This window comes from Gadus macrocephalus, chromosome 21, assembly GCF_031168955.1.
Source record: "Gadus macrocephalus chromosome 21, ASM3116895v1".
NCBI classification, from domain to species: Eukaryota; Metazoa; Chordata; class Actinopteri; order Gadiformes; family Gadidae; genus Gadus; species Gadus macrocephalus.
In genome coordinates this window covers 6,895,344-6,914,111 of record NC_082402.1, presented here as the reverse complement: position 1 = coordinate 6,914,111, position 18,768 = coordinate 6,895,344, and the positions used below count along the sequence as shown (strand labels likewise).

Below are 18,768 nucleotides of genomic sequence, written 5' to 3'. Positions count from 1 at the left end.
TGAGCTCAATGTTTTAAACCACCATTCACCATTAGCTGGGGACCAGAGACCTAAATATGCAGACTTGTATTGCATCAACGGCTGATACTTTTTCTTCAACGTCTTGGCATAGTTTTTATTTAGGACAATATAACCCATCGTACAAGCGCCAGACTAAAGTATGTGTGTTTTATTTAAGATGCCTGGTTAATGATGGATACCAGAAGAAAAAAAACTGGTGGGCTCATTTATTAAACATTATTGTGCACAAAACTCACACTAGAGTAGCGAGCCATGAAAAATGGATGCCGCGGCCAAAATGTGCAGGCTGCTTTTATTCTGCCATTTTTCTCACTATGTTTTGACATGCTGTCATCATTTATTTTAGATATAACTTATCAGTTCATTTTCATCTAATAGATTTCACAGTCCCAGTACTGAATGTATCGAGCTCTTATCCAAACATGTCATACATGTTAAAGTGATGGTAGTCAATTTGAAGTAAACATGCCAGAGTATGCTAGATTTTGTAAAGTATCCCACTCCTCCTTAGGAGTGGGATACTTTCAGGCCCCCTTTCAAAGCCATTCCCAAAACACATTACACATGAGCTTTAGCAATTGGTCTGCCAAGCCGTATGGATGACTCGGGTCATGCACAATGGTTGTACAGGGGGCGTGAGGGCGGGTCGGTAGGTAGACGGACAGGAAGACGTCAAATCATTTTATGTGGGTCGAATGGAATTCGTATTTTATTTGATTGCTGTCGAGGTGTTAAGAGATTTCAACCAATATGACAAAAAAAGGGTGTTCAATACCTTGCCTACCCAACCTTTTAGAGATATATTTCCTGTTTAAATAGATAGGATCGAGGAGTGTTGATTAGGATGGCTCCACTGGGAATAAGGGATGATATAGCACTGCTTTTCTCTCCCCTCACCCGCTTCTCGTTGACTCGGCAGATTGACGCGTCGCCATGACGACCGAAGTGGGTTCTGAGACTGAGGTGAAAGAAAAAGCGGAGGAGACAGCTACTCAGCCCGACCAACCGGAGAAGGCCACAGAGGACAACCAGGAAGTAGCAAACACTGAGAACGCCACTGCAGAGGGGGGAGAGGAGGAGGAGGTGGTGGTGGAGGAGGAGGAGGATAAGAAGGAGAAGGACGGGAAGGGAATCTCAAGATTCCTCCCTCCATGGCTTAAGAAGCAGAAGTCCCAAGGCCAGGTACATTTGTTTTAGATTGTCTCCCTAGCAACTGTTGGTTAGTAACAAACATGGCATTTTCAGAGGTGTTTTCAACAACTCCTCAGTAGTTGGATTATTGCAACGTTATTACCAGATGTTAAATTTCATTGACTATGACTCCTTACTTTCTCATGATCTTTTTCACTATCAAAAGCTCTCTTAATGTGATTGTGAATGCTTGCCAGCTGTTATCACTAATTATTACGAATTACTTAATTGCATTATTCTCAATTCAAGGTGGTGGCCAATGAGACCTCCCCCACTAATAAAGTGATTTCCGAGGCGACAGAGGAAGAGGAGGCGCCGGCCCCGGCCCCAGAGACAAACGGCCATATCGAGGAAGTCGAAGAAAAGGAAGAAGTTCAGTCGGAAGAAGTCAAGCAAAAAGAGGCAGAGTCAACCTCCAACGCCAGTGCGGACACCCAGGTAATCCCTCCCTATTGGTCTATTTGACTGTCCATCATGCCTTACAACTCCCTTTGAGTGTATGGTTTTTAAATAGGGATACTGTGGATCCATTATCACTTAATTGGTTGGCATGCGTGTGTGGTCAACTCATTCACGGTACTCAACAGGGATAAGGACATACAACTAGGGATGCACTAATTATAAAAGATTTAAACCGTCCCTATGACGGATGATTTCCTGCTACTCATGGCTGAGATAGATAGATAGATAAATACTTGAATAATCCCAGAGGGAAATTATTTTTGTCACGAACTCCAGATATACATACACAAATAAATAAATAAATATTAAGAATAAAATATAATATAAAATATAACATATATATATATCCATATATATACATACACACACACATATACATATATATATATATATACATATACATACACAAAAGATAAAAGATACAACCTAAGAAAAACAAAATATACAAATAACAAATTTAAGGGCAATATAAATATATATACAACACCATATATATATATATATATATACACACACACACACACACACACACACACACACACACACACACACACACACACACACACACACACACACACACACACACACACACACACACACACACACACACACACACACACACACACACACACACACACACACGTATATATATATATATATATATATATATATATATATATATATATATATATATATATATATATATATATATATATATATATATATATATATATATATATATATATATATATATATATATATATATATATATATATATACATATATACATATATACATATATATATATATATATATATACATATACATATACATACATGTATATATATATACATATACATACATGTATACATACAAAGAACTGATCATATAATCGGTCATAACCTGTAGTTTGTGACCAACCATCTGACATCACTGATAATTGTAAACACAAACTAGCTGAACAGGTATCGCAAATAGCAATCGTGCTGCGACTGTAAGAAAGCTTCCAAAGTTCCAAAGCAGTCCTTCTTAATCCATAAGGGTAAGCCAATGGAAGCGATATTGAGTTCCAGTTATCGACTCTATTTAGCGACTATCATTTTATTATCGGAATAATACGTTAAAACTTCCCAATATCTTGATCGTTTATCGGACCTGATGTTTATCATGCATCCCTCCATACAATCAATACCTATGTGTTCAGATAGGTATTGACATGGGGTCAAATAACCAGCACTAAAACACAGTGACAGTTTAAGGCCAGTCGATGCCACAGACTCACACATAGTGCCTCTGTCTCCGGCACAAACGGCACACACCCCGCAAAGTCAATGATTCACAATCAGTCACACCCTGGGACATCATTAGCACCAGTCACCAGGCCAATAGGACGGCCCAAAACCACGAATTGTAGCCAAACCACGAATTGTGGCCAACCGAATGCATCAATACCAAGACAAACAAAGCCAAGTTTGAGCACACAGACAGTAGGTCATAATAGGTATAAGGATGGGCGGACAAACAGAGAGAGAGCAGTATTTCCTTTGACAAACACAACTGTGTGCGTTTCCTTTTTGTTTTTGTTGAATTATTTGTACGGGCGAGGGCAGGGGGTAGACACAAACTGTTGGGAGGAAAGGCCCATGTGTACTGTTGTCACAACAAACTGCCAGTGAGACAGACGGACAGCTGGGTGACCCGTAGAAACAACCGGCCAAGCAGACGGCTCAAGTGACGACTACACATCAGGCTCCGACTGTCAAACTGTTGTTTCATTGTTGTCCTGGCGTGCGTGTCTATTCACTCAAATGCTCTCCTCGTCACAGACGCTATTTGTGTGTCTTGTCTGCTCTGCTTAACTCTCCCTCCCTCTCTCCCTCCCTCTCTCTCTCCCTCTGTCCCTCTTCCTCCTTCCCACTCTGTCTCTCCCCGCGTTTCAGCCCGCGACGGAGGAGAAAGTGACAGAGAGCACCGCGCAAAGCCCCGGCGAGGCTAAGTCTGCGACCGAGGACGTGAAGGAAGAGGAGCAGCAGCAGAAGAAGAACGAGGTGGAGGGGAAGAGCACAGAGCCGGCGGCGACAGGGGACGGCAAAGGAACAGCAGACGAGGGGCTGTCCTCCATCTTTCAGTCTCCCCTACGTCTGGTGAGGAGGAACAAGATGAAGCTTGTGGTGTGTCACGTGGCCCTCCTGGACGGAACCGACTTCCCCTGCGAGGTTGAGGTGAGACAGCGGACGCGGCTCTGCGTGTGCACAGACGCACGCACGCACGAGCACGCACACACACACACATGCAGAAGCACACGCGCACACGCACACACGCGCACACACGCACGCACACACGCGCACACACGCACGCACCGATTAACACAAGCTTGTAGATACAAACAAAGACGAAGACAGAAACGCGATGGTGTGTGTTACACAAAGTGATCTGTCAGTGAACTGGAAGGCTCCGGTTCAACCAAACTTGAGTTTGTTCCAACGGGCAAACGTGTGATTAAAAAGTCCTAAATCATTTTGAAAGACGGTTCTAATGGAATCTATTTAGTATGGATTGCTAATCCATATGGGTTGTTTTAGTTTTAGCCATTTTTTTTTACTTTTGTCTCTTTGTTGACATGCCGTTCTCCCTCTCCTTAGAGACCCAACTGATGCATGCAATTCTAGCGTGACTGAAAACCTTCCCTTTCGCTCCGTAATGGCTGTCCCCGAGGGAGCGATTGTTTGCTTTTGCCGGACAATCAAATTGCTACGTAGGGGCTAATGTACTTCAACGACACAGTATATTCTGCATACCTTCAAACTGATCCATGCTATAATAAGACTATTGACTAGTAAAAGTACAGAAAATGTGTGTGGCTCAAGGGGAGATGGCAATTGTAGAAACATGGCCATTGTAATGCTAGTGGTGTCTCCTAACCACCTGTACCCTACCCACCATCTAGTTGTGCTTGCAGCTTGTCTCCTTAAGCTGGTTGAGCAGGCAACACGTGAGTGTCAGTGACGCAATGCTCTAATAGGATCGTGTGTGTGTGTGTGTGTGTGTGTGTGTGTGTGTGTGTGTGTGTGTGTGTGTGTGTGTGTGTGTGTGTGTGTGTGTGTGTGTGTGTGTGTGTGTGTGTGTGTGTGTGTGTGTGTGTGTGTGTGTGTGTGTGTGTGTGTGTGTGCACAATTACAATGTTAGGGCGTGGTTTTCAGGGATAAGAAAAGCACACAGTGCTTGGCATGTCTGGTGACCCCACATGCACACAAACACACACACACACACACACATCAAGCACAAACTGGGCAGATTAAGGGGGTCCCGCCAGATTAGCGGGAGGCATCTGCTCCCCCATGCAGGCAGGGGGCCTTCGACCATGAACATTCTGGCTCCATCTCTTGCACCCCCATCTCCTACATCCCCATTTGCAAATGGAGGATTGCTTGCAGTCTGCAGTGAAATTCAGCATAATGTCATGGCAGGCAGAACCGACTTGTCGTTTTTCTTTGCAGTGGTCGTATTTTAGAGCCAGACCGATGTATTGTTTTGCTTGATTTTATCGGCTGACATTGGCCTATCACAGATAAATGTGTTGGCCAATATGACATTTTAGAAATGGTGTTGATTTATTAACAGAATCACCTCTTTTGTTAATGTTCTCAAGCCTCTAAACGGAGCAAATTTGCGTAAACACTTCCAACACTAACAGTTTTACATTATGCTATGTGTGAAGGTTATTAGCTCTTCCCATAAAGGGGATTGGTTCCTTTAGCTCTGGGTTTTACGACGATGTTGTTGTGGCCCGAAGCATTGCTGGAGGGTCAGCAGCAAATCCCTAGGAGCTGCTCCACCCCATCATTCCATGATCCTGGGGTGATCTATATAAAGGCTGATATATCTATATTCTGAACACCGGCCGGCAACGGAAATCTTTTACTTCCTAATATCGGTATCGGCATCAACCCCTAAAATCCAGTTTTGGTCGGGATCTAGTTGTGTTGTCATTTGTGGACTTATTTTGTTGTAAATTGGGAAAGCTTTTTCAAGTCGCATACGTTGCATTTCAAAAACCCAATTTAAATAGACCAGTTTGAAGTAATTTCATGACATTGGAAATGTCATGCGCAGAAGTCATAGGTTAGGACTCGACTGTGGTCGAGTCCAGTTTTGGGCGTGTGTGTGTGTGTGTGTGTGTGTGTGTGTGTGTGTGTGTGTGTGTGTGTGTGTGTGTGTGTGTGTGTGTGTGTGTGTGTGTGTGTGTGTGTGTGTGTGTGTGTGTGTGTGTGTGTGTGTGTGTGTGTGTGTGTGTGTGTGTGTGTGTGTGAACAGAAGCTGCATTGTCTCTGCAGATAACGCTGATACAACAACTATATGCTATTGTTCTACAGCACAGACACACACATTACACACACCCAAATCCACCGTCCTCCACATGGCCGCATAGCTAGAACAGGATGTCATGAGATGGAGAGAGAAAGAAAAAGAGATGGTTAAACATAATGCATACCAGAGTTTGGATTTTTTCGTTTGACACATAAGAGCCAAAATCCATCTGGTCATGGAAACAATGATTGAGGTTTATTTTTTAGGTGATTGGCTCACTACCTGACCTGCTGATCGCTGGGGGCTGTGTGGTACTGTTACACGTCTCGTTCCAAAGAATTTCATTAGAATTGGATTCAGATTTGCGACTCACTACTAGAAAAAAATAAATAAATCATTGGGCTCAGTTTCAGCCAGGCTAATCGACCTGATGCAAATCTGTTTTACAAGCATTTCTGTGTGCATAGCCAAGTTATATCTATGACTCAAGCAAGCTGTTTTTAAATGCATACAAATCCAGATGGCCTTGATCATGCTGTGATGGGCTAGGACAGTGGTTCCCAACTTTGAGGTTGGGGGCCCATTTGTTACCCCCTGATATGCAAACGGAGTCACAGGCAATTGCTGATATAAGCTATAGGTATTTGATGATCCATTAAGGCAATCACTTTTTTTTTTTTTGTTCTCATAGATGTCCTATATATACAATTGACATGCAATCACTAAGGTTGTAGTATAGCGATGCGATTATGTTCAGGGGGAGGTTGATATTACTGACAAAAATCATTTATGCTGAAGCAGATGTATAAAATTTAGAGCATTTTCAGAGCTAAAAATGGGCTCTTGAGCTAAAACGGGTTGGGAATCGCTGGGAAAGTGCCTTGCTCAGAGGGACTGTTGCACAGACCAGACACGGAGACTAGCACACAGAGGAAAAGGGAAAGGTCGCATTCTTCCCTCAATGCAGTGTGTGTGTGTGTGTGTGTGTGTGTGTGTGTGTGTGTGTGTGTGTGTGTGTGTGTGTGTGTGTGTGTGTGTGTGTGTGTGTGTGTGTGTGTGTGTGTGTGTGTGTGTGTGTGTGTGTGTGTGTGTGTGTGTGTGTGTGTGTGTCACTAATCATTGGAACATACCAATGAAGTTTTCAGCTGTCCCAGGGACGAAGACGAAAAGACATTCTTTCCTTCATTCTCTAATATTTCCTTTTTTCCCCCAATGTATCACGCTCCCCCCTCCTTCAGTCCGTCTGTGAACGTGCTGTTTATGGGAGTGTGGGAGGGAGCGATGGATTGAGGGAGCGATGGAGTGAGTGAGAGAAGCTAGCTGAATTAAATTACCAATTCGGCTTTCTTTGACATTTTACGACATTCTCTGAATTCTTTCAGTTAGGCACATGGCTACGTGCTGAATGCCATCGTCATATTTGAGTGTGTAGGATGTTGAGATGATTGATGTTACTGGTAGGAGTCAGCACTCAAATGGGAGCAAACTGCCAGAAAGCCCCTTATCGCTCAATCAAAGGTCAGACCGAGACGCCAGGATTTCTGGGTGTGTTTTTTTTTAATTCATGATGGCATATTTATGCATGCAATGCACCCATCTCAGATATCACGGTTAAATTGTTTCAACAAACGCATCAAATAAATCTGTGTGTTGTAGAAAAAGTTGACATTCACTTTAACTTGACATTTTATAGAATAGTCATACACAGCTGTGATATAAGTGGTGGGATCTCAGAAAGAAACTCTCTGACGCTTTGTCCAAAGAACCATTTAGTTCAGGCTGAGTATCCAGAGGCAATAAACCCATACTTTCAGAGACGCAGTGAGATTCCATAGAACAGGACTGAACACAATAAATTTGTATGAGATTGCTTTAGCCTGGAGCCAAGGGACTTTTGGTCTCTGGAATGGACCACCAGGCAGGCAGATGGACAGACGGATGACGAAACAGAGTGATTGCATTATTCAATTAAAAAAACAAAGAATGGCAGATAGCACTCCATCTGTTCAGTAGGAATACATTTTATTTATTCTAAACATTCAACCCCTCTCCCCAGGAACTGGCAACATATAACAGTTCTCATCAGGGGATTCTGATGTCAGTTTTTCCCGGATTACTGGAAAAGGGACCCATTTCACTAATTGTAACGGTATTGGTTCTTGATCTGGTCTTTGCTGGATTAGTACAACCAAAAGCAGACTATCGTCCGATGACGGAATCTTGCTTGAGCATCGGACTCACTTGAGACATATGTGGGAATTGAGTTGAGAAGACGAATACGACTTAAACAAGGTCAACTCGTGTGCATGCATATCGGTTCCAATGACATTGGGCACCGATTCCACTTCTAGCCTTCGCTGGGAGAATGGGTCCTTCTCTTGGAATGTCTCCCTTGTGCTTTAGATGGCGTAGGGTTAGGGGGGGTGTGTCGTGTAATGTGGGCCTGTGAAGCCCTATTGAGACTAGAGAAACTGATTGAAAGGCCATACAAAAAATATACTGACTCATTGACTAGTACTACATTTAGTACATTGAGGTAAACACACTGTTTCGCACTGTTTCACTTTGATTTATGATCAATGCTGATATTGTCTAAATGCTAGATATGTTTGAACTAATCTGTCAGTTTTTTCTGTCTCCATTCAGAAACGTGCAAAGGGACAGTTCTTGTTCTTTAAAGTCTATGAGCATCTCAACCTAATGGAGAGGGATTACTTCGGCCTGACGTACAAGGATAGCCACGAACAGAGGGTGGGTCGCACATTCAGAAAATCATTGTCTATATTGTGACGAAGTCTGTTTTATGACTTATTCCATCAATAAGATAACTGATGCGGTTCTCCTTCTGTTTCCCCTCAACAGTGTTGGTTGGACCCTACTAAGGACATCAAGAGACAGATACGCAGTAAGTTTGACTCCTCTGAAAAGCCCCCCAAGTGGTTCTTTACTAGCAAACCCCCCCATCCTTCCCCATGAACATGGTTTCCCAATTGAATACAGCCGACATACAGCGCTGCAAATTCACTAGGTTCCTAAGACTGGCATTTCGATTTAAAAGCTATTAGCAAGAGCTGTAGGACGTTAAAATGTTAGACCTTTGAACAATGCCATCTTTTTTTATCCGCTTAGCTGCGGTACTAAATCAAATGAAAGAAGTAATCCATATTGCCTTTTAATGTCTTACAGTAACATAAACAATGGGCTCAACGCCTTGTCAAATCAGCTAAGTGTAGACAGCAAGATGGCGGACTTCTTCCACAGTAGGATATCGTGCTTTAGACCAAAGCTCTGCATTGGAGTTGAAGTCTAGCAGCACTTCCTTCATTGTACTTTATTGGTCCAACATTGTACTTTTCTTTTTGAACGGTTTTCCTTCTGAAACCTACATGTGCATGCAGGGCTGCGATCTGAAACGCTAAGCTGCAATTACACATGGAATTTTCAGTTGAAACGTGTCATTTTGGCCCTATAAAGTATTTCACTGCCTTTTTATAATTAGTGTGTGTAAAGTGTCTGTGTCTGAACGGGGCACGTAAAGTCAAAGGCGAGGCTGGTTGTGCACAATGAATGTTGCATACATCTATCTATGCTTGTGTATGTACTTTGTTTCTACTTACTCACTTGTGTGAGTGGTCAGTCTCTGTGTTCTCACATACCACACAAATGACCAGTTATACACACCTCTGTTGCATCATGCCCATCTCTAGAGCCGTTTGGTTAGCACTAAACAACCATACATAGATTCTGCATTCCCCTTTTTGCAGTGTATATATACAGCTTTCTCAATTGTCACCAAGCTGTAAGAAGATCGAAATAAATAAGGACAGTTTCCAAATCATTGGTGGAGAAAACGATTCTCTCAGTTGCTGTTGTTCTATTGTTAATGGTCTTACGAACCAGTTTGAACAGTGTAGTCACTGCTCATTCCTTTACAACAGTTTAATCAGTGACACCAGCAGGTTGTGTGCTTAGGTTTTATTGAATCAATATGGGCGGCGGGTGGAGGAGTTCTCCCTCAGTCAGTAAGGTTTGGGCGGGTTGGCATGGGCAATCGTTTCCATCGAAGTCTCCAAAAACAACCGTTGTGGTCTGCAGTCTCTAGTGTGCTGCATGCGGTGGTGGCATCCACGCAGGTGATCAAACTCCCAACAACAACAACAGTGTGCAGTAACCGTAGTTTCCAACGCCCTCCAGAAGTTCTTTGTTTCTTTTTATAAATGCTCTGATGCAAACACTGCCATCTTCACTCAGGTACATTGAGCAAGACATCTGGTGGTTCCACCTGCTGTCCCTAGGGGCCCTCATCATTTTGGTATCACATGATTGAGTATGTTGGGTGTGGAGCAAGCACAAGATCAAATAACACACGCACACAAACATTCCCAGAGGAACACCCCCTCATGGTAACTAATCACACTTCTCTGGCAAAACCTAAATCTAAAACTGAAACTCTGGCCGTGAACGGTGTCTCTTCCTACGGTCCACAGTATCACAGTGCGGGAACTTGGATAATGCGTTTGGAATATCGACGAGTGGGGAAAAAGACCCCTGCTATTTATTACAGTGTGTTGTGCACAACATTAGCATCCTAATGCTAATTACTGCAGTGTCACCCTTCTGCTTATATTTCTCCTTATTACTCTTATCGTTTCCTCCCTCTCCCTCCAGGAAGGAGCTTGGGCTGGCCTTTGTGTCTGTGTGTGCGTGTCTGTGTGTGTGCAAACACTTGGATTAGAAAATGGTCTCTCTGTGAAGTCATCCTTTCCCAGATGTAATTTTCCTGATGATGTAATCGCCAGCTTATGTCACACAGGGAGAAGAGAGAGGGAGATGAAGTTACTGGAGAATGAGGGACAATAGAGGGAGTGAGAGGGGTTGTATGAGTGAATTCAGTATGAAGGAAACAAAAACGTGTGGCATTGATAAGCCTATTGTGGAATAAATCAGAGCATTTTTCGACTATAAAAACTATCAACACTCTGTGTTGATAGTGAATGGGAAGGAGAGAGGGAGCAAGAAAGAGACAATGGCAGCAACCATCATTGTTGTTGTGGAGAATTCATTGGAAATGAGCACAACTAAGAATATAATTGGGTCTAGCTGCTAGACAGAGGTGCGTGTGTGTGTGTGTGTGTGTTTGTGTCCTACTGTATTTCTCTAGAAATTTCATAGTTCCTTAGATCATGCAAGAGTGATTGAATCACACACCCTGTCCTTCCGTCTGCTTCAACCTGCGCATGTCATGGACAGAAGCCAGCAGTATTATCTTCGTCCTGACTAAATTGAACATTCAACTAATTCTCCGACCCCTAAGTGACACTGTTCTATTTTGATCTAGGTATCATTCTCGTGCTGACTTCTCTTGTCACTAAATGTATGAAAGGTCTCTCTGGGGTTTACTACATCTTCTGTTGCTTTTATTTTGATCCAGTGCAGAATATAGAAACATGAATGATTTCTGATGCTGCGTCCCTCTCACCCCACACAGGCAACAACTGGCAGTTTTCATTCAACGTCAAGTTTTACCCTCCCGATCCCTCGCTGCTGACTGAAGACATTACCAGGTACACAACGTTGATTTCAATGGATTGTTGTTTGTCTTTTTTTAAGTTTTGAGACCCATTATTACAACAAAAATCCCAGATAGCAGTGTGTTTTGTGTGCAGCCTAGAATTTGCACATTATGTATACATACATACCCACGTACACATTGCCCCACAGTCTAAGGGCTGTTTGTAAGTGTCTGTGCATGTGTGTGCATAACGGACCAGACCCCTGCTCTGACAGTTAAGAGACGAAGGGTCAATCTAGGTCACATGCACCACACTACTGAACACCACCGAGGTGGTCTTGCTAAATTGAAAATGACCCAACCGTTTTATGAAGGTCTACATACCAAGTCCCAACATATTTGTTATCACAAACACAGTGTTTTCAGAGAGTTTACAGTTTTTTAACCATTCTTCTACAAATGGTTGAGCGTAATGTTGGATCATATTGAATCTCGCTAAACGCTTTTTACTATTTTGCAGTCTGAAAGAAGAGATTTGCGTAAATGTTGGAGTTACGACATTGACTGTTGATACAAGCATAGCAGAAAAATACCTGCTTTTCAAATGGCTCAAATGATACACACAATGGTTTTGTTTTTTTTGACCAGTTGTTCACCAAACGCTGGGAGAGCCATCAGGTAGATCTGTGCTACGGACAAACCCCGTTCCGCAATGTCAGGGACGTCATCATGTCTTTCCATTCACAGGTACCTGTTATGTCTGCAGCTCCGTGAGGATGTGGCCTCAGGCCGTCTCCCCTGTTCATTCGTCACCCATGCCCTGCTGGGATCCTACACACTGCAGGTAGGTGTGTGCGCGTGTGTGTGTGCGTGTCCGTGTGCATGGGATTCAATTGGGCTAGTGGGAGGGCAGGGAAAGGGCAACTCCCAACCGTCGCTGTGCGTATTTAGAGTATTCGAGTGGGAGCAGAGATTTGCCGAACAAGAACAAATTGTGTATCATCCTATCTCGCATTGACTTTTTTATTAGTTGACCTTTATGGTTTGTGAGTTCAAATCTATCCCACAATGCATTGTTGGAGTCTCTAAATGTCAATCATAGTTTCCTAGGATTGTCTTTCCAAAAGCTAACAAAAGTTGCTCACAATTAAATCCAAAGTGCAGTAAATTGATTTATAAATGGTAGTTCACAATTATATAGAGAGGTTTATTATTATTCTAAATAGGATAGATATCTTTTATACAGAATGAAAATGAATGTTTCCATACATTGTGATGTCCAAATATATCTCCTTGTCCTTCCTCCCATGACTCAGGCAGAGCATGGGGACTACGAGCCTGACCAGCCACAACCTCTGGACTACATCACCCAGCAAAGCTTTGCGCCCAATCAGAACAAGGAGATGGAGGAGAAGATTCTAGAACTCCACAAATCCCACAGGTCGGAGGTCACATCATGGTGGTGCCGGTTTACTTGAGGGAGGGGGGGGTCCATTTGGCCAATGATGAAATACCACAGTCAAGGGGAACCATCAAAATGAACTCTCTGGATACAGATGTTTTTGAGGGCACTTGAATATAATGTGGTTTATTTTCTGTTTTCATTGCTGGCAACCAAACTTAAAATAATTGTACCAAAATTTATTTTTGGGATGTTTTTAGATCTGTCGTGTGCAATTATTAAACATACTTTATTTTTGTTAGTGCTGAAATGAGTGTGTTAAGTCGGTGCTTTGGTTTCTCGTTTCATCATAGACATAAACGAAGATGTATGTCACCAAAGAAGTACCTAGTACAGCCACAGTCCACCTACTCTGGTTTGTTCTTGCTTCCAGGGGCATGAACCCAGCGCAGGCGGACACCCAGTTCCTAGAAAACGCCAAGAAGCTATCCATGTACGGGGTTGACCTTCACCGCGCCAAGGTACGTAGCGGCTTGCTGACCCTCCGGACACGGCCCTCACAGTCGGACACTGACTGCCGCTGGGGTCAATGAAGCCCCTCTGTCTCCCTCAAAGCCCATGGTGGCCACTGGTCCAACCAGATTCATGGCCTCCAGGGTTTATAGCGCTGACTAGCTCATTATGCCAGTCAGTGTGGCTACTGGCTGTACCGTTGCCAGGGGTACGTGCTGACTAGCATTCCCTGACTAGCTCACTGGGTAGAGCACCCTGCTTATTTGCATAAATAAGGGGCGTGTCTGTAGCTGTGTCTGTTCTCTGCTTTGCTGGCTGGTGGTGATGAGTCATATGATGGTCCACAATGGCATAAAGACTTTTTTTGAACCAATTGTTCATCAGCATAAAAAAAAAACTGTTGATGTCTTTATATCTGTTCCATAACCTGTCTGGCAATGTGGCATATTTAGCTTTGATGTGGAGAGAGGGGGAGGGACAGTGTGTGAGAGAGAGAGAATATGTCAGCTGTACAAACACACTTAGGAAAGCAGGGGGGCCATTTCCATGGGAACTGCCTATCTCTCCCCTCCTGGGACACTAGGTCAGCCAGACAGTTTGTGGATGTGTGTTTGCTTGTGTGTGTGTGTATGCAGGAAATGGAGTATGTGAAATAATATGAGACTGAGAAGAAGTCTGTATGTCGGAGGTCTGCGATAGTTTTTGCTATAGAGTAAAACAGGTTGGTTCCCTTTAAAGGCACCCAGTGCAACTTTATGTAAACATTCAATGAAAAATAAACATTCAATTTCTTGTCTTTTTTACACGTAGTAAGTTTCAATAACTCCATACCATTACATATCGACATTCAAGGAGCAAAGATGCGACGTCGTTGTGTGGTGAGAACTGATAGAAAATCGTAAACAACAACAATCGCCGGTGGGGAGAAGCCATTTTTCCATTGACTGGAAGCCTGCTTTATTTATTGTAGGTTACAAAAAATAAAGAAAATGGCGGCATTGTTGTTATCGATTTTCTATCAGTTCTCACCACACAACGACGTCTCATCTTTGCTGCTTGAATGTCGGTATGTAATGGTATGGAGTTATTGAAACTTACTACGTGTAAAAAAGACTAGAAATTGAATGTTTATTTTTAAGCCTCGAAAGTTGCACTGGGTGCCTTTAAGGGCACGCTTCACTTGTTTGGCAACAAGAGGAAAGTGCCTGCTTATCCCACAGAGATTCGGTGTGTTTATAGATGTTTATCATGGCAGATAACCAGACCGATCAAGAATCCAGTCTTCGTACATACACCACGACAGGATTATTAACATGAAGAAATACAAAGAGTGGGAAACAAGGCAAGCAATCTGTTGAGTAATCCAGTTGAGTTCACAGCAACGCTAGTACATACAAAAACAGGCATGTATGATGTGTAGTCGTTCAGAATCACCTCCAAACCCCTCTGGGGCTGTTGTTTACCGCCGTACCCATCGCCGTTGCCGTGGCGACTAAGAGCAAACCCCCCCCCCCAACTTCCACTTTTTGTTTTGATCAATGTCGCAGCGCACAGAGACGAGCACGGTCGATGGGCTACTCCCTAATAGCATGGGATGGGCACGTGTGTGCACTCGTGTGTTACAGTAAAAGCATCCATTATCGACATAATAAATCCTTAGCCATTAGCCGAGCAGATTTTGCCCTTGTTGGTTACCGACTGGTATCAATGTTTCCTGCCCATCCTTGTCTGTCTGTCTGTCTGTCTGTGTCTCCATCTATCTTTCTATTTGTGTCTTAACGTCCATCGGTTCTGTCCTGGGCTCCCAATCTGTGTTTCATCTTCCTTTGAAACTTGTATTAAGACCTCTTCACTTCTTTAGATTTGTTTCTTCCTTTTTCTGTGTCTGGCCTGGTTAGTGTGTCAGCCTGCCAGCTAATTGAGTTACAGTTCTGTGTGTGTGTGCGCCTGAGTGAGGCTACATGTGTGTGCGCCTGAGTGAGGCTACATGTGTGTGCGCCTGAGTGAGGCTGCATGTGTGTGCGCCTGAGTGAGGCTGCATGTGTGTGCGCATGTGTGTGAATCTTTATTGAATTTCTGATGCACCAAGACTGTCTAAGAGCCTGTCATGTCTAGATAAATTTAACTCAGTGATGCATCCCATATTTCTTATTGGTCTAGTTCAAATACTGTTAATAAAAGAAAATGCATAGATATATAATAACTGTTTATGATATTCCTTTATACTTGTGTTTTATATCGATGTTCGTTATTGTTACAGGATTCTGAGGGTGTGGACATCATGCTTGGTGTGTGTGCCAATGGGCTGCTGGTCTACAAAGACAAACTTCGCATCAATCGATTCGCCTGGCCCAAAATACTCAAGATTTCATACAAAAGGAACAACTATTACATCAAGATCAGACCAGGAGAGGTATGGAGACGCAAACTCGCAACATCCAGCATAAACAATGCGGTTGTATTATTTTCACTATTTAGTTTAGTTTTGATGTTCTTTCCATGGTAACACAAGTGAGGGAATAGTCTGTGAGGGAATAGTCTGCACAAACAGGTTTATAATGATGCACGCCTAAACTCTCTTCCTCCTTCTTCTAGTGTTGATCTGTTTATGGGCTTTTTTGTTTCCTTGATAGTCTGAGCAGTTTGAGAGCACGGTTGGATTCAAACTACCCAACCACCGTTCTGCCAAAAGGCTGTGGAAAGTGTGTGTGGAGAATCACAGTTTCTTCAGGTAAACACGCACATGCACGTGCACGCACACGCACACACACAAAGGCCCATACGCACGCACGCACACACACCCACAGACGCACGCACACACGCATGGACGCACACATCTCCACTTAACAAGATAACTCAAGTTAATACACGTGGGCTCATGGTAGCACAAATGTAATAAGACATGACAGTTCATAAGGAGTCGAAAGACGTCAGTTTAATTCATCATTACAACTCGGTCTCTGGAGAGTGTATGTGCTGCCCTGTCAGCGCTGCCCTAACCAATCAGGCGAGAGAAATACTGTGTCTGATGTGATTCTTTAGATTGAACTAGGGGTGGGAATCACAGGGTACCTCATGATACGATATGCGATACCTGGCACACGATGCAGATTATACAGCGATTCTGCGATTATCAACATATTGTTAGACAATCCTAGAACGAATACAAAATGAAAGTAATAAGAAATAAGTGCGGTTTTCCTGTCTTTATTCATGGTCCAAACTGAGTTGTTTTCTTTAGACCCATCCTCACCTGAACAGCTACCTGTAGATGCAGTGTTTTCTCTCCGGCCCTCAGGTTGAACAGCCCCGAGGTTCCTCCCAAGGCCCGCTTCTTGACCCTGGGCTCCAAGTTCCGATACAGCGGGCGCACGCAGACCCAGACCCGCCTGGCCAGCTCCCTCATCGACCGGCCCGCGCCCAACTTTGAGCGCACCTCATCCAAGAGGATCAGCCGCAGCTTAGACGGAGGTATTGCTCCCTCTCGTAAGCACCAACAGAGGCACGCACGTGCACGCAATCGTGCATACACATGTTAAGTTCACACATGCACCGTTGGACAAATCAGGCACACGAAACACAACTACAGTAGGATAGTGGGTGTAGTTTTAAATCGATAGAAAGGAAATACAATGCACATCCTAAATGCTGGACCAGAATGCTGTATTGAGTTGCAGAGAGGTGTGGACGTGGGTGTGTTTGAGAGAGAGAGAGAGTTCACATGCATGGTTTGAGTGTTTTCGTCTGAACAGATACAGGAAATAGCTGCGACACATGTTTCCTTTCACAGAGAAGGAAAAGGAGTACAAGGAAGGGCTGGATTTGTTTAAAGAAATGTTCTGCGATATATTGTATTAGGAGAGGATCATAGTTTTAATGCATTCCAGAAAACGGAAATTAGATTTGTAATCAAATCAAATTGTACAATTTGATCATTTAAACCATCTAATATATTTCAAAGTTTTGAGCCGTCCAATTTTGAACAAAATCCTCCAGTGTCTTTTTACAACCTTAATTGTTCCACATTCCACCATTATGGCACCCCATTAGATAGAAATGGGATCAACTTCACTGGACATAACCCAAAGACCACCTGATTGTTTACTGTGCCATGACACTGACCCCTGGTGGAAGGATCCGGCTGTGCTGCTCTTTAAAGCTTGTGAAGTGACCGTTAGCTCCGCTTGGCTCCACCTGTAGTGGATCAATCCATTGCTCTGTCTGCTGCATGATGACCGAGCGATGTGTCTGTGTTGTGTTTCTTCTGCTGTTCATCTCCTTCAGCACCTGTGATAAACATTACTGAGGCGGGCAGTGAGAACGGCCACGAGCCCCACCTAGAGCTGCACTCTGACTCAAAGGTGAGTATCCACAGTAGTATAGTTTAGGACAGGGGCGAAGAGAGAGTGTGTGTGTGTGTGTGTGTGTGTGTGTGAGCGGGCGTGACTTGGGGAGGAAGAGATAGACTAAGAATGTGGATGGATACAGTTGACCTCCTCTCTAGCTTATCTGGTACACAGAACACGGGAGTTCATCCTACCATCGAAGACGTAACTACAAAAGACGTCTTAAAGGACATATGCTTCTTTTGTCAAGTAGTGCTGAGACCAAGTAGTCAAATGTTCTGATATTCTTTCGTTATGCAGGTTCTCAAATCAGTATTTGAATGCTTCAGGTTTTTTTAACCAAAAAATACAAACACCAATTACCGGTATATATTTTCCTATTTTCGTTCGGAAAACTTAATGTATGTTTGTACTCAAGTCAGTCCTGTTGTACAGTATCTGGAGTTATTTCAGCAACTCGGAATAGCTATCATGGCTTCACTCTATGATCTTATGAACAGGATTTGGTTGAGACCAACCCTCTGGTGAATAAGGAGGATTCAACCTTTATATAGTCCCCCTTCTCTTACAGGCTCTTGACGCTAACTTAAACTTTGCTCCGACCAGGTTAACTACAACGTTGGGGCTTTTTTCTATTTTGTTGTGTAGAGCGGTAGCATTTTGATACACACCGGATGATGTTGTCGTTATATAATTACAGAAAGTGTGTCTTCCTGCGTGAGACCCACTGATAGACCCAGAATTAGCCGTCATGAGATAGTCTCTCTGGGACCTCATCTAGAGCGGGTCATTGGTGAGCTGTTCAGCAGCTGCTAGCGGTCATTAGACTCTGTCTCTCAAACTATCACCCTGCTCATGGGCCTGACTGTTTCTACTAGTTTAGTTTCCGCAAAAGTGGTCTGATAACCGGCCACTGTTGTACCATGTCATGAAATAGATGTCACAATGTAATGCTGTGACTCACCTGTGGTGCAGCTTTCGACCCAGGACCCACCAAATATTATGTGTTGCGA

General features: G+C 43.4%; 1 protein-coding gene across 9 annotated transcripts in view; it reads left to right on the top strand.

Annotated features, from left to right (window-relative positions):
- epb41l2 (erythrocyte membrane protein band 4.1 like 2) overlaps positions 1 to 18,768 on the top strand; it is a 46,447-nt gene that overhangs the window by 11,564 nt on the left and 16,115 nt on the right. For all 9 annotated transcript variants that reach the window (XM_060041795.1, XM_060041794.1, XM_060041799.1 and 6 more), the window contains exons 2-14: positions 941 to 1,203; positions 1,462 to 1,650; positions 3,615 to 3,896; positions 8,629 to 8,733; positions 8,845 to 8,887; positions 11,471 to 11,546; positions 12,242 to 12,338; positions 12,811 to 12,935; positions 13,330 to 13,417; positions 15,670 to 15,822; positions 16,043 to 16,140; positions 16,708 to 16,880; positions 17,694 to 17,770. In XM_060041795.1, the coding sequence (XP_059897778.1) occupies positions 955 to 1,203; positions 1,462 to 1,650; positions 3,615 to 3,896; positions 8,629 to 8,733; positions 8,845 to 8,887; positions 11,471 to 11,546; positions 12,242 to 12,338; positions 12,811 to 12,935; positions 13,330 to 13,417; positions 15,670 to 15,822; positions 16,043 to 16,140; positions 16,708 to 16,880; positions 17,694 to 17,770 (1,755 nt within the window). In that variant the 5' untranslated portion in view covers positions 941 to 954. The remainder of the gene's footprint in view (positions 1 to 940; positions 1,204 to 1,461; positions 1,651 to 3,614; positions 3,897 to 8,628; positions 8,734 to 8,844; positions 8,888 to 11,470; positions 11,547 to 12,241; positions 12,339 to 12,810; positions 12,936 to 13,329; positions 13,418 to 15,669; positions 15,823 to 16,042; positions 16,141 to 16,707; positions 16,881 to 17,693; positions 17,771 to 18,768) is intronic.